At 38.2% G+C, this 15483-nt stretch overlaps 1 protein-coding gene across 3 annotated transcripts; it reads right to left on the bottom strand.

The window, feature by feature from the left end:
• Nucleotides 1–5440: 5440 nt before the first annotated feature.
• Nucleotides 5441–13850, bottom strand: znf326 (zinc finger protein 326). 3 transcript variants are annotated; one of them, XM_053499228.1, is made up of 14 exons: nucleotides 13729–13850; nucleotides 13021–13133; nucleotides 12884–12927; nucleotides 11538–11592; nucleotides 11129–11423; nucleotides 10895–11039; nucleotides 10722–10738; nucleotides 9539–9587; nucleotides 8871–8952; nucleotides 8421–8568; nucleotides 8242–8335; nucleotides 7033–7163; nucleotides 6794–6889; nucleotides 5441–5799 (listed from the first exon to the last, which is right to left on the bottom strand). In XM_053499228.1, the coding sequence occupies exons 2-14, from the start codon at nucleotides 13098–13100 to the stop codon at nucleotides 5731–5733; spliced, it is 1305 nt and encodes a 434-aa protein (XP_053355203.1). In that variant the 5' UTR covers nucleotides 13101–13133; nucleotides 13729–13850; the 3' UTR covers nucleotides 5441–5730. The 3 variants fall into 3 exon arrangements, with proteins under 3 accessions (XP_053355203.1, XP_053355202.1, XP_053355204.1); XM_053499227.1 differs by lacking the exon at nucleotides 13729–13850 and adding an exon at nucleotides 13565–13668; XM_053499229.1 differs by lacking the exon at nucleotides 13729–13850 and adding an exon at nucleotides 13315–13371.
• Between the last annotated feature and the right edge of the window lie 1633 nt (nucleotides 13851–15483).

Genomic DNA, 15483 nt, shown 5'->3' with positions numbered 1-15483 from the left:
ACTACTAGATCTGATCTTTTAGTTTCCCCAGAACAAAAAAAACCTTGCAAAAACAACAGTTATTGTCAAAGCAAGGTCAGTAAATACACAAAAATCATTCATGTATTCAGTTATATACTAATTCAAGTCCTTATATGAAAAATGTCATTGCTACATTGGGTACTACAGACTTAGAAAGCAGTGGTATACATATGTCTTTAAATATTTCAAAGACATTTTTTTCCCTTCCTCTATAACAAATACATTGTCTGCTCTGCCTGGCCCAATCCATCACTCTTTGTCTGGCTTGGAAAAAAGCACTTTCCTGCAGTGCGTGTCTCATTCCTGCAGCACTCAAGAGACCAGGCTGATGGACACTGCGGACAAAGCAATGCTACAGCAGGTTGGTAAACCCCTACGCTCCCAAATTCCACTTTTACACTCGCACTCCAGGCTAAATTCCTCTGTGACGCATCTCGCCATCCCTCCTCTCGGAGGAAAGACTGAGCTTCATGCTAACTTGTGAAAGCACCTGATTTTTCTCAGACCATAAGCAGAACCTTCTGCCCTGAAGGTGCAAAGATATGAGCTGTGTTTACACAGAACTAAGTAGAACCAAATTAGACAATAAATGCATCGCTAATTAGCAAGACAAGATAAAATCACACATTAAATGACATAGCATAATTTGGTATGCTTCTGGGCATAAGAAGAAGAAGGCGGTTGTATGTCAAAATGGTCTTTCAGTGGGAATGCCTTACCCAGAGACCCTGCTTGCATGTGCTAATGCCTCTTTAACATTAGCATTAAACAGGTAATGTTTTAGCACATCAGTGATGGGAGCAATTACGCTGCTGTGAGTGTATTCAATCCGAAGCGCGCCGCATATTCCCTCTGACAAACAGAGATTTGATTTCTAAAACGCTCTTTTGTCTTTTGTCGGGGGGAAAGACGGAGCCTTCACTAGAGAAGGTGGGCTGGAAGGCAAATCTGGTTGATGTGTACTTTCTCAGAGTGCCCCTGGCTCTATCTCGAGTAAGTAGGGTCTGATAAAGATCTGTACAGAAGAGGAGGGAAAAAAAAATCCACCGCTCTGCTCAAGCATGGGAAATTAAGCCCGGCTAAAGATTCGCTCTTAAAGTGCATTTCCAGCCCTCTCTCTTTCTCTCTCTCTCTCTCTCTCTCTCTCTCTCCTCGCTTTCTCATCTCGAGTCTCTCTTTTGTCTCTGCCATGGCAGAAGAAATTACGGATCATGCCATTAGAGAAATTCCCAGCAACACCTTCTGTTAAGACCTGAAGGTCCTGGCAGAGTCCCACACCATGTGATCCCTCAGGTTTGTTCAAAGAGAAAAACTCCAACAGGCCTCCAGGGGATGTTTAAGTGATCACAAGGACGAGTATTTAGAGAAACTTCTGTGGGGAATTTAACAAGTTTGGCAACAGTAGAGTTTACCTGTCAGGTAGCATTATGTCTCAAGGTTCTCTCATAAAAAGAAATGATCTTGATTTGTTTTTGTTTTTTTTCGATTTTTTCATTTCCTTCAACAAACACAGCATCACCACAGGGGGGAACTTGCTCACAATCTCACAACGCCAAGCCTTACACTTCATTTGAATTTAAAACACAGTGGCTAAATGATTTAAATGGAAAGTTTACCAAAAAAATTATAGCTGCAATGAAAATGCAATTCCCTGTTTTTCCTCTCAGTAGAAAACACGGAGTGAGCGAAGGCAGGCTGAGGGTGTTTTTAAGGAGACATGATGAATTATTAAAGATTGTCAGACATGGATGTAATGAACCATTAGTGAGTTTTTTAAATATTGGAAATAAGCTTACAGAAAACAAGCTGGTTGTCATTGGTAGTAATGCGAGCTGTTTACGCGTTTTGTAGTGTGTAAATAACTTAGAAACAGACTAAAAATATAACATGTATGCTAGATAAAAATACATGAATCAGAAATGACTGATTTTAATTTGTGACTTCAGCGTACACAAATGGCCTACTGTGATTCCTGGAGGTGTGCAAGTGAGCTCAAACAAAGAAAGCTGGATAGCACATAAAGACATAAAAAAAGTAGAAAAATATGCATCCATAGACATTAAAACTAAAGCATACAGTAGATAATTGTCATTGAAACAAACACTTAAATATTTTTAAGGTTTTTTTCCCCCGAGTGGTGCAAAGTTATACTGGTTATACTGGAGAGCCCTCTAATGTTCAATCATGGGACTTGTAGAACCTGGATTGTTAATATTCAGTATACTGTATATACCAATTTCTTATGCCAGAGCTTTAATTAATTTTAGTCCCAATTAGCTTTGTTTAGGGTTACGCCTTATGGACAACTATAAATTATTTATATATGTATAAAAGTCTTAGTAGTAAAGCTTAGAGTATTCTTAAGCTTTGGGTGTAGTTAATACTGTAGCCCTTTTGTTGATTCACACGTTTCATATTTCAGTGAGTTTATATTTTGAATAATTCATCACCGAAATGTAAAAGTTTAAGAAGCCATGATGTTCGAACTACAGGTTATTTTGTGAAAGTAGTCGAGTCTGTGGGGTGCTCTTATGCTGTGTTATCATGGGGTATTGTTCTGCCCTTTTCTCCCGTGGTCTCTCCTGACCTTCTGAGTGCTAGGCATGTGGATTAAAGCAGCCCATTTTGAAGCTCTTGCTTGACTCCAAACTCCATTATAGATTTTACCCCAGGTGGGGGTGTTATGAGACACAGGAGAGACTCTTTGCAATTTTACCTGTGGAAAAAGCTAAAAGGATGAGGTGGTCCTCCAGAGGAGTGGCATAAAGAAAACAGAGGTGCCATATGTGTATGTGTTTGTACACCACGACTGGCCTGAGTGAAAATTGAGCTTTAAAAAGGCTTAGAAGCCCTGTGCAAGAGGACCAACACCACAGGGAAAAAAACAGAGTTCTCAGAGTATTGAGAACCAGATGAAGATTCCAATACCGAGAAAGAGACTGAGTGAACACATAAAAGGACAAAGCGGAAAAAGTAGAGGGAAAAAGACAAAAAAGACATGGCCTCTAAAGAATAAAACTAACAGTTATTAATGGAAAAAAAGTCTTCTCAGTTCTCCATGCCCTGTGTACTAACAAGCCAAAGACCCAGACAGATCCAATCATGACACGTGTCACTTTGTGGTGACAGGCTCCTTTAATAAGTGACGAGGCCGCGATGCCTATGGGAGCAGGAGGAGCAATCGAGTCCTCACTCCAGGCCATAGAGGGGCCAAAGCGCCTGTCAAAGTCGAGCAACGGATGCCCTTTTTAACAACAACTTGTCCCAATTACAGCTACTCAGTGCCCAATTGGTGCCTGGCTGTCTCACAAGCTGCCAAGATATAATGACCGCATGAGGCTCACGTGGCAATTAGTAGACCACGTAAAGCTGCTTTTAATCACTGAATGTTTTCAAAATATGTCTTAATTTGTAGATGGTTGGGGTTTTTCATGCAGGGTTGTGTGTCAGTATGTGTGTGAATCTGAGATGGAGAGAGAGAGATGCCCTAAAGATATAATTAAACCATAATTACTGCTCATCATCTGTGCAAGTGCTTACAAAGTGCCAACGCTGAATCTCAGCTCCTCTCCTCTGGGCAACACACACTAGTTAACAGATCTGATGAAAATGCAGACCATTTCCACTTAATGCCCTACTAACACAGTATCCATTTCCAGAAACACACACACACACACACACACACAGAGTCCAAAAACCCAACCAGATGCATTTTTGTCTTTTAGGTAATCGTGGCATAATTGTTGAATAAAATCAAAGGCTAATTTTAGCTACATAATGTTTACCATCTTCTTTCCAAGAATTATCATCTTTACTTGCTGTCATGATTGTAATGATTTTCTTAAACCAGACACATATTCTCTATCATTGCCTACCAAACAACACAAGCTGTAGACTGCACCATTTCATCACCTCAGGCTTGAGTTTTAAAGTTTGTTTACTGCTGCAGCCTTTGTGATTACTGTCTCGTTGAATTCATGAGACACGGACTTGTCTTGCTACACATAGATGTGCTGCTATTGTAAGCTTCTGACAAGCATGTGTATTTGACACGGAGCTCCTGTCTCATTAGAGGCAACAGAAAGAACCACAGAGGTGGCAGATATCCCAGACAGGACACTGGATAGTACAAGGCAGAAGTGGGTAAGGGGGCATCATGATGCAAAGAAAATAATGATGTGTTCTCTGTGGAGGAGGTGACTTGACTTCTCAGTATGATGACATTGCCATAACGGGCCTCTGCAAGCGACTCAGAAGCCCTTTAGACCATGAGATATGTTGGATTCAGACACTATAGGTGTGTATGTTTTTAAAGGCTCAGCCCTAGTAGCAGCGGTCTAAAAGCAATCCTACTTCTAAGAAATATCTAAAAGTGAGTCAGCCTGGAAGGAATATGTGTAAGCCGATTCTAAAAATAACAATCTGTGAAGTATTTGAAGATCTGTCAGTGTTTATTTGGCTAATAAGTGCATAGTGTAAATACAAAAAGTGTTTTTTGTGCTCACCTCCACAACTAAACCCACTAAAGCTGGGAGTGAACATTAAGTGGCTGACTCAAATATTTCTACATAAATAAATTATGTATTTGTTTAAAGTAAGGCAATCAGCCCTGCTTTAATAACTTGTAATAAATGTAAAAAAAAATTTGCTTTTGAGTATCAAATTCTCTTTTTGCTTAAAACATAGTAAAAATCATTAGGATTAACATCACATTTAAAAGCAATTTAGCAATCTTCATTTGGGTTCACATGGAACTCTTCTCCACTTTGGCCTTCAAAGCTCTCATTTAAAATAACAGTGCTGTATCAAGCTTTTTACAACCTATATACATGAATATGGAGGCACAATGGCTTAGCATCATCTCCTTGCCCCTCCAGGTTCGAGTCCTGCCTTGGGTCTGTATGCATGAAGTTTGCATGTTCTCCCCATGCTTGGTGGGTTTCCTCCCACAATCCAAAAGACACACAGGCTAATAGGCACTCCCAAGTTGTCCATAGTGTGAGAATGACAATCGAGTGTCGAGCTGGCAACCCAACCCCATTAAGAAAAGCCACAGAAATGACAGCTACATCTCCAGGGTGGAAAGTATCTGTCGCCCAATGTGCCAGATGACACATGGACAGACCAAAATATACATAGACAAATAAATGCAACAAATCTGGCTTGTGCAATTTTGTACCAATTTCTTAATTTGAAAATATACACAGATCAATAAGTCAGGGGGATGAATAGGAGAAAAAATAAAAAATGTTCAGTATAATTTACATACAACAGATCATTATTTACAAGAGGAACACAAAGCATTTTAACCCCTATATAAACATTTTTCTGTTGATCAATTATGATGCATGTATGTGACCAATGAAGAGAACAGGGACTGGAAATTAGCAGAGTAAGAAAAAAGAGACAGACACAAGAATGGCATGAGAGACTTCATTGCATACATGCATTGTCCAATACACAACTGCACACTCATTTAAACAACTATCCACTACTAATACAATACTTAACACAGTAAACCTGGTATCTTACACAACACCTGTATTTCTGCCAATAAAGTTAAACTAAAAATGATCAACCTTATATTGAGAGGCTTAACCTCCAACTGCACAACTTTAGAGATGGCAAAGCTGTAGGACATCACATGGACTGAGAAGACTTATATAAAGCATTAGAGCATGTTCATGTCAGTCATCATTTTTCATATTATCATTCCTCAGGTTCAGACAAATCTGAGCTAGTGTCTTCTTTAGCATCCGTTACAAAAGGGTCTTCTCCCTGAAAAGTACAAATCTACACATTACACTAGGACAACCTTGTGTGTATATTATATATAGGACATACACACCGATTAGCAATAACATGACCACCTGCCTAATATTGAGTAGACCACCAAAACAACACTGTTTGTTCTGACACCTTTCTATGATCCAGTATTAACTATTCAAGAATTTCAGCTATAAAACCTTTTCTTGGATCGGACTACATGGGCCAGTCTTCACTTCACAACGTTTACTGGTTTTCCTTCCTTGGACCAATTTTGGTAAATCCCATAAAAGATGCAGTTTTATCTTTTTTTTTTTTTTTTTTTTTAATAGTCAGATTTCCTCTGACCTATCAAATATCACAACCTGGTCACAGTTACAGTCACTTTGTTACAATGGACCTGAAAGTGAGAGGGATCTATTAGGCAGCAAGTGGACATTTATCGCCTGAAGATAATGTTTTAAAAGCAAAAAAGGAAAAAAAACAATAAATGTATTTATAAAGAATAAATAAATAAAAAAAGAGGGCAAATATAAGAATTTGGGTGACTTTTACAAGGGCCAAATTGTAAGTGCTAGATACAGTGTACAGTTGAAGAGATTGAAACAAATAAGTCAACACTTCCAAGATTGTTTACCTAAATGGTGCAAAAGGCAACTTAAAGACTGTTGTTCTTGGGGGATGAACCTGTTCTGCAGTGGTCAGGACCTACTGTACCAACAGTGATCCATGGAAGGAATACAAGTGAACCAGCATGTGGGGAGCAGAGGCTGGTTCGTGCAGTCTGGCCCACTAGAAAAGCTACTGTATCTCAAAGTGCTAAAAATATTAACGCTAGTTCTCTCAGAAAGATGTTGGACCAAACAGCGCATTGCTGTTTTGGTAGCAAAGCGGAGCCTACTCAATATTAGGCACATGGTCATGTTATGGCTGATGCCTAAGACTTATGAGATCATACACGACTACAGTATTCATGTATGAGCTCATGAGTCTTAATCGCAATTACCTTGATGTACTTCTCATAGCGAACTTTAAAACTGTCATTATTTATTATGGCTTTTGCTGTCAGCACACTCTCCCGTTTCAGCTGCTCTTTGTACACCTTTAGAGAAAAATAAATAAGTAAATCCACAGTTTGATTTAATATGTGTAAAAAAAAATTTAAAAATCAAAAAAAAGAAAAAGACAAAAAAAAAAGAATTATATATACAGTATAATAGAAGCACAATAGTCTAGTTGATGTACCACTTTATTTTTTTGGTGTAGAGATGAACGGCGATGCTGCTGAACAGAAGTAAAGACGGCAGGAATGTATATGTTGCAGGCCATACAGTGCACCATTTCCACCTTTCTCATGTAGTCATCCTCGGTAATCCCTGTATAACATGAATAAAATTTGGGCATCTCAATTAGAGCATCATTCAATTATATGTAACAAAACAACGTAAATGTGCGATTATAGGATGATCGCATTGATGTGATCCTGGTATCCTTTAGTAAAGAGAACATCCTGAACAGTTGATTTCTCTTTCACCACAGCAAATTGTATATTTTTCTTTAATACAGAAAAGACGTAGCATGCTTTTAACAGTTTATAACTATATTTAGCATTATACAAAACAGTATAATGGAAAGGGCAATGATTCCTGTCCTGAAGTGGAAACCTCGACTATTACAAAGCACTGACAGCTCAGACTGTATCCATTGATGTTTAACAGAAAAAAAAACAATCATACCTAATGCTCTATTAAAGAGTATAATTACATAAATATTTAGGGTAATAATCTTTCTTATTGTTATTAGGCTTAGAGTATGTGGAGTTTCTGTCAAAGAACTATTCCTCTATTTCTACCATTAAGGGAGAAACCCTGAAGATAATGCTCAGACTACCTGAATCACATCTGAAATACTGGCCATTTTGTGTAGTTTCCAAAGACACACGTCCTTTCTGCAAGCTGCCGCAAGTTATGTCAATTTTTTAAGAATCAGGTGGTCCACACTCTGAATGTTCACAGAAACAACTGCAGTGGGCTTCAGCAGAGATCCGCAAAGATTTTGAAATTGTTTGCAGCATTTAAATTTACTGTGGATTAGAGTCATCACCAAATCGTGCTTGAAGTCCTCCGGAAATGTCAATTGGTTTTATGTGTATTCACAAGAAATTTCATCATAAGTCCCGTTTTGACTTGGATACCCCATATAAACTTCATGGCGTGATCATAAGAGCTAATCTTTTGGAAAATGAAAGCAACAATCTTGCGACCAAACAGATTCATGAAATTACTAGCTCTTGGTATTAAAGTTACTAGACTAGATATTAAAGGGGCATCAGTCTTAAATCTTTTATCCATTATTCTCATTATTCTTATATTATTATTCTCTGAAACCTAGCTTTAATTAATTACTTAAAAAAAAAAAAAAAAAGCTGGTTATATTAAAGAAATTAAAGCCTACCTTCCATGACTTTCTGGTTGCCTTTCTGGCCTGAAAGGCCGTGTAACTTGCACAAAGTAGTCACAGTCTTACGAAACTTGTGTACCATACAATCCTTTGATGACCAAAAAAAAAAGGAAAAAGAAAATCAAAATCACTTTCAAATAATTTCCTTTTTAAAAAATTTTAAGCAGACTTACATGGAGAAACTTGATGACCCGGTCATCAAACTTAGCCTGCCGTCGTATGTAGTCAAGTGTTTCATGATGATGTGTACTTCCAAAATGCTTCTCAATGTCTTTGTCTTCAAACGTCCGAAATTTACAAAAGGCACATGTGAAAGCTAATCTAAAGAGAAACAAGACATTTGTACATTCTGAACAGTAGATTGAGTTGGCATGATCACTTCCATAAGCAAACTCTATGCTTTTCACCTTTGATTTAAAAACTGATTTATGTTTCAGGTTCAAGATTTGCCCAGTTTGCAAAAGCAAACAAAAGCAAAAACCCCAATAAAAAAAAACATTCAATCTAAAAACCTATTTGAAGTTAATTCAAATATATTATTAGTTAATTGTTGGAGAAACTTTTCTAGTTACTTGTTAAGCTAAGTCAGACTCATGACTGAACCAGAGATACGCTTTTATTACCTGTGCTTGTCTCCATATTTCTCACAGTTCTTTTCTCGTCTACGTCTTCGTTTCTCTCGGACTCTAACACGCTTCTCCTCCACTGAAAAAATAAAACAGCTCTCTTTTTTTTAAACGGGGGTTTATACTCATGAATAAGGCTGGGACACCATGTACCCAAGTGAGCTTCATATTAACTAGAACACATCTTGTTATAATTGTAAAAGTGATTTATTTATCTGCCATCTTGCATTACCCAAATGAGGATGGGTTCCCTTTCAAATCTGGTTCCTCTTAAGGTTTTTTCCACACATCATCTAACGTGTTACAGTATCTTATTGCTTGTGAAACTTCAGCATCATTTAACCTTCCTATTATATTTGGGGTCACTTTAACTCCAATGTTTAAAGTCTCAAAATGAATAATTAAAATTTTTTTTTTGCTTCTTATTCAGTGACTTTTATACATAAACTTAAGTATCAATTTTAATTAATATTAAATTGACCCCAAGAATAAAAGATGTTAGTAACTTTGAAGGTAACAGGAGGGTTAATGTTAACCACTTTAGCATTCCTGGGTGAAGTATCCTTAAGTTGAATTTTACTATAAGCAAAAACTCTCCATTTTTATTCTAATGTTCTAAGAAAATTGACAACTAACCTAGAGGAATACAGTACAACATGACTTACCGGCTTCTTTTACCTTCATGTCCTTTCCATCAGAGGAAATATGACTGTCCTTCAAAGTTAAGGCAAAAAATTAAATGAGTAAGCAAAAAATAATAAATACATTTTATTTATATATATATATATATATATATATATATATATATATATATATATATATATATATATATACACACACACACACACACACACACACACACACACACACAAAGGAATTTTGTTGCTTTGAAGCCAGAAATTAAGCCAGTTTTTGTTTTATTCAGCTGTATTTATTCAGTGCTTTAACTCCAGGATAAAGTTGTGCACAGACAAGTTAGAATTCAAATACTTTATCACTGCATAGAAGAACAGTGAAGTCTGTCAAGACGTGAAAGGTAATTGGTACAACACAGACCCTCACTGGATCAGGATGTCACTCCAAACTGGATGACAAAGCCAGGAGCAAACTGCTCAGAGAGGCTACCAAAAGGCTAACAGCAACTCTGAAGCAATTGAAAGAACTTCTGACTTAATAAAAAAAAAAAGCCACTCCTGAACAAGGCCACATGCAGTCTGGACTAAGCATATCACTGGAGAGACTAAAATTTAATTTGGCTACAACACAAAATGTGTTTGACAAATCTAATACAGCTCAGCATCCAAATAGTGAAGCATGGAGGTGGTAATATCCTGTTATGGGGTGTTTCTCTGCAGCACTTGTCAGCATAGAAGAAAAAGGGATGGTGCAAAATACCGTTCCTTAGTAAAAAACTGCTGCCCTCCGCCAGAAACCTGCCAATTGGAAGAAGGTTTACCTTCCAACATGACAATGACCCTGCAAACATGACAAAGCACACTGCAAAACTGATAACAGTGCTTGTAAGACACAAAAAGGGAACGTTTTTGCATAGCCCAGTCAAAGCCCAGACTTAAACCCCACTGGAGAGTACAGTCCACAAACAGTCACAAACAATCAAATGATCTTAAACTGAGCTGGTGTGCAAAGTTTTGTGTGCCAGTGAGAAGGTGATCAGCTTTAAGAAAAGTGATTTTTTTTTTTTTTTTTTTTTCTGGCATGTTGGAGTTATACATGTCACTCTGATGTTAAAAGGTGCACTGAGTAAATACAGCTTTTAAATACCCTCTACATACATAAGTAAACAAACACATACAAGAAGGAATAAAGTGAACACATGCTTAACCTCACCTTTTCAAAATTCAATCCTGAAAATGAGAAAATATCACTGTATTAAAAAAAAAAAAGTTAAAAGGAAAAAAAAAAAAATGGTGAACAAGTATAAATGAACATGAAATTAAATCTTTAGAAAGAAGGGCATACAGGAACTAGAATACCATACAAACTTAATTAGGTAAACCTACCTGCACTCATTTCAACCCTCTGCTTCTTGGCAAACTTGCTTGGTGGGACTGAAGCCATCAGCATCCGCTTTGTGCCACGAGATACTGGCGTTGCCATATTTGAATAAAAGCCCTGGAAGTTAACAGCACCTCTTGACCTGAAAATCTGATCAGATGCACAAAATCTTATATTTTATATACACTTATAGTCATTATATACACACAAACATTTTTTTTTCTTATCATCATACTCACCCCTCTGCTTTTCACTCTACACATTGCAGCAGTATCTCCTCCTCTCCCACGTGAGCCAATGGGTCTGGGCCTCGAACATGGTGTATCAAATAATGTAGACGAGCCTGAGATATCACTGAAGGACGTGTACTGGCTGCTATCACTGTCTGAAAATGGTGACCTGGACCTCCTAGAGGAACCCAAATAAGGTAAACGGCAGTCTAGCACGTCATCTAGTACAGCTGCAGTTTGTGTGCCATCACAGGAACTTCCAGCATCAGGGGCTCCAAGACCAAAGAATTCATAGGAGCCATAGCTGGGGAAAGTTTTGAAAAAAAAAAAAAAGAATAAATAAAAAATAAAACAATTAACTATATTAATTATGTTCTTGCAAACTCACTAAATAGGAAGTTTAATAGGATCACCTCACCTGGTCTCAGACGTGGATGGAAACAATCTGAATTGTTGCCAACTGTCACAATTTTCTGAAAGAAACAGGTGACAAACATCTTTACAATGTTGATTTGTTTTACTCACACCAATTCTCTATAATGCTTACAAGGTCATGGGTGGCCTGGAGCCTCTCCCAAGAGCTATGGGGCACTAGGTGGGTTACGCATTGGAAGGTGTTTCATTGTAAGCATGCACGCCCACACACCCCATTACACACTTAAGGAGGGCGAGGAACAGCAATTTATTGTACTCTGCATGTTTTTGGACTGTGGGAGGAAACCACAGAACCTGGAGGAAACCCACCAAGCTTAAGAACATACAAACTGTACACAGACCTGAGGCAGACCCAGACCTAAATCAATATTCCATGTTAGAAAGCCACTAAATAATAAACCAAAAAAATAATTAAAGTTTATAGTAAATAATTTGTGCAATTTAAAATTATTTATGTTTAAAATGCATCTTTATGATTACACCAATAACAATAATAAAAAGAACAGCATGGAGAAATATATTGGTGGATCAAAAAAAAAAAAAAATTATATATATATATATATATATATATATATATATATATATACACACACACACACAAAGGTAAACATCTAAAATATATAAGTATATATCTAATATATAATTGTGTATATTGAGTACACCCTACAGTAACAGCCTTTCATCATGTACATCATCTTTTTGTGTTTTTTAGTGGCCTAGGATGTCTCTAGACCTGAACCCTATTGTAGGGCATCCTCAAGCAGAAGGTGGACAAGCGCAAAAGTGTCTAAAATCACGGAGGAGTGAAAGAGGATCTCATTAGCATGTGCAGCTCTGGTGAATTCCATGCCCAGAAGGATTAAGGCTGTGCTAGATAACAATGGCACTCACACAAAATATTGACACTTTGGACACAGTTTCAACATGTTCACTTAGGGTGAACACATTTTTGTTGCCAGTTATTTAGACAATAGTCTGCATGTTGAGTTATTGTTAGAGGACAGTAAATCTGTACTGCTATACAAGCTGTACAACTTCTACTCGAAAGTATATCCACTTTTTATTTCTATACAATTGTCCCTTGAGAACATATGATAAAGTGGTTGCTAAAATGTGAGGGATGTGGTCACTTTGCGAGATAAATGTACACACACACACACACTTCTCTTATGGGGGGATTATCGACCTAAACACATTTTGCAGTTATAATACAGGCAATGATAATACCATATATTTGAACAATTATAAATAGATATAACACACTAAAGCTAAAATGTCTGAGTGTAAAAGAGAAGGAGAGGCAGATAAATACATGACAGATGGACTTGCCTGCATCCATGAGTGTTGAAGATGATGATGCCCCATCTGCATATCTTAAAATAATAAATGAAACAGTTGGCTTTTACAACAAAACATTTCCACAGTTGTAAGAGAGCTTTATTAACACACACGGGCAAAGAACCTACTTTTGAAAAAGACCATAAGACTCTTGAAATGACCTTGGAGCAATTTCAGAGATCTTCCCTCTTGAATCACCAGACATCATTATCCATAAAACTTGGATCAAATAAATATTGATCTAAAGAAAGCAAAAGCTTATTACTACTAGTATTTGACTCTGACTGGTTACTGAACTTCCAAAGCAAACATCTAGGTGAAGGTCACACTAAAAGGTGTTTATAAGAGAGAAGGATGCTGCTTAGCTAACCAAACAGTAAAAAAAAAAAAGAAAAGAAAAAAAAAAGGCAGAGGCATTTAACTCATCAGGGAGTAACCACGGCTAAATAACGCAGAATATTCAACACAATCATAATAATAATAATAATAGTAAAAAGCTAGAGAGCAGATTTTCTTGCACTTGAATCCCACATGCACAGTTGGCTAACACTCAACACATCACACCTGACTTAAATCATCAGCTGATGACTCCAATCAGAGCCCTATGTGTAACACTGTGTGCTGAGGAGCTTTATCTTAGCAATAAAACAGTACTGAAGGTTTGTTTCATACCGTACAAGTCACTGGCATGTAGCATGTTAACGTGTTCTCGGTGTAAAGTTGCACCAATGTGTACATCTTAAGTATTTGGTTGTTAACTATATAGCGTCAGTATGGATAACACTCATTACTGCCTTCAGACGACACAAAGACCCTGTCCCAAATGCTAACATTACCTTGTTTCCTACAAGCAATTTGAAGAAAGTATCTAAACCCTAATGTGTACTGTATTCTGGATTACCACTTGTAATATGTGGAGAATACAACGTTATTTTATCACATATTACATATTTCTCCTGTGTTGTTTTCACGTCTTGCTAAAATAATTACATTTTCTAGATTTTAAGCCAACCGCCAGTGTCGCAAAAACGAAGACTGTACCACAGAACTTTATAAATCGCGCCGCTTGTCATGACATGATTTATCCACCAGAGGGAGCGCCAACACCAATTTCAAACCAATTTATGTTTTAAAGGAAAAAAGCAGTGTCAGTTTGCATGTTCTCCCCGTGCTTGGTGGGTTTCCCCCAGGTACTACAGCTTCCTCCCACAATCCAAAGACAGGCAGATTAAATATAGGCTAATTGGTGTTCCCAAATTGCCAATAGTGTATGTGTACAGGGTGTACCCCGTCTCGTGCCCTAAGTCTCCTGAGATAGGCTTCAGGCCCCCTTTGACCCCCATGTATAGATGATGAGTGAGTGAGTGAGAGGAATAAAGCAAGATAGGCAATTACATAAAAACAAATGTTCTGTTCATATCTGAAATGTAATTTTTCTTTTCATTTTATCGCTTTAATGTTCATCTGTTAATTTAGAATTAATTTATTGGTTTAAGGTTGAGGTGGGACTACTGTACACTAGGGATTGGCTCTAAGCCCCTTCTTGTTTGCAAAGGTGATGGATGATGCCATATGAGGTTAGACAAGAGTCCCCGTGGATTATGATGTTTGCAGATGATTTTCGGATCAGCAGCGAGAGTAGGAAGCAGGTTGAGATAAGTTTAGAGAGTTGCAGGGATACACTGGAGAAAAGAGGCATGAAGATCAGTAGGAGCAAGACAGTACATGTGTGTAAATGAGAGGAAGAGAGTAAGGGAAAGATGCAGTTGAAAAGAAAAGAGATAGAGGAGTTAAATATTTAGGGGCAACTGTCCAAAGCAAGGTGGAAAAGTGGTGTAGTCGCCTTGCACCTGCAGGGTCCGGGTTAGATTCCCGTCTCTGTGTGCATGGAGTTTGCATGTTCTCCCTGTGCTTGGTGGGTTTCCTCCGGGTACTCCGGTTTCCTCCCACAGTCCAAAGACACGTAGGTTAGGCTGATTGGTGTTCCCAAATTGCCCGTAGTGTGTAAATGAGTGTGTGAGTAAATATACTGTATGTGTGTGAGCCCCGCGATGGATTGGCACCCAGTCCAGGGTGTACCCCGCCTCGTACCCTAAGCCTCCTGGGATAGGCTTTAGGCCCCGCGACCCTGAATACAGGATAACGCGGTATAGAAGGTGGGTGAGTGAGTAAGTGTCCAAAGCAATTCCCAGCCAGGTTCAATTCCCGTCCCTGTGTGCATGGAGTTTGCATGTTCTTCCCGTGCTTGGTGGGTTTCTTCTGTGTACTCCGGATTCCTCTGCCTCATGCCCTACAGTAAGTCTCCTGGGATAGGCTCCAGGCCTCCCGTGACATTGAATACAGGATAAAGCGGTATAGACAATAAGTGAGCGTCCAAAGCAATAAGCAGACAAGTGAAGCAGAGTGTAGGCAGATTGGAAAGGGTAGAGAACAGTAGCAGGAGTAAGCTGTGACATAAAGGTATCGGTAAGAATAAAAGGGTAAGTTTACAGGACGGCAGTGACATGTCGGCGCTGACAGGAAGCAGAGCTGGAGGTGGCAGAGCTGAAGATGCTGCAACTTGCTTTGGGAGTAACAAGAATGAACAGGAT

This window comes from Clarias gariepinus, chromosome 6 (genome assembly GCF_024256425.1).
Source record: "Clarias gariepinus isolate MV-2021 ecotype Netherlands chromosome 6, CGAR_prim_01v2, whole genome shotgun sequence".
In the NCBI taxonomy this organism is placed as follows: domain Eukaryota; kingdom Metazoa; phylum Chordata; class Actinopteri; order Siluriformes; family Clariidae; genus Clarias; species Clarias gariepinus.
The sequence above is the reverse complement of the archived record's forward strand: the minus strand, read 5'-3'. Positions and strand labels throughout refer to the sequence as shown.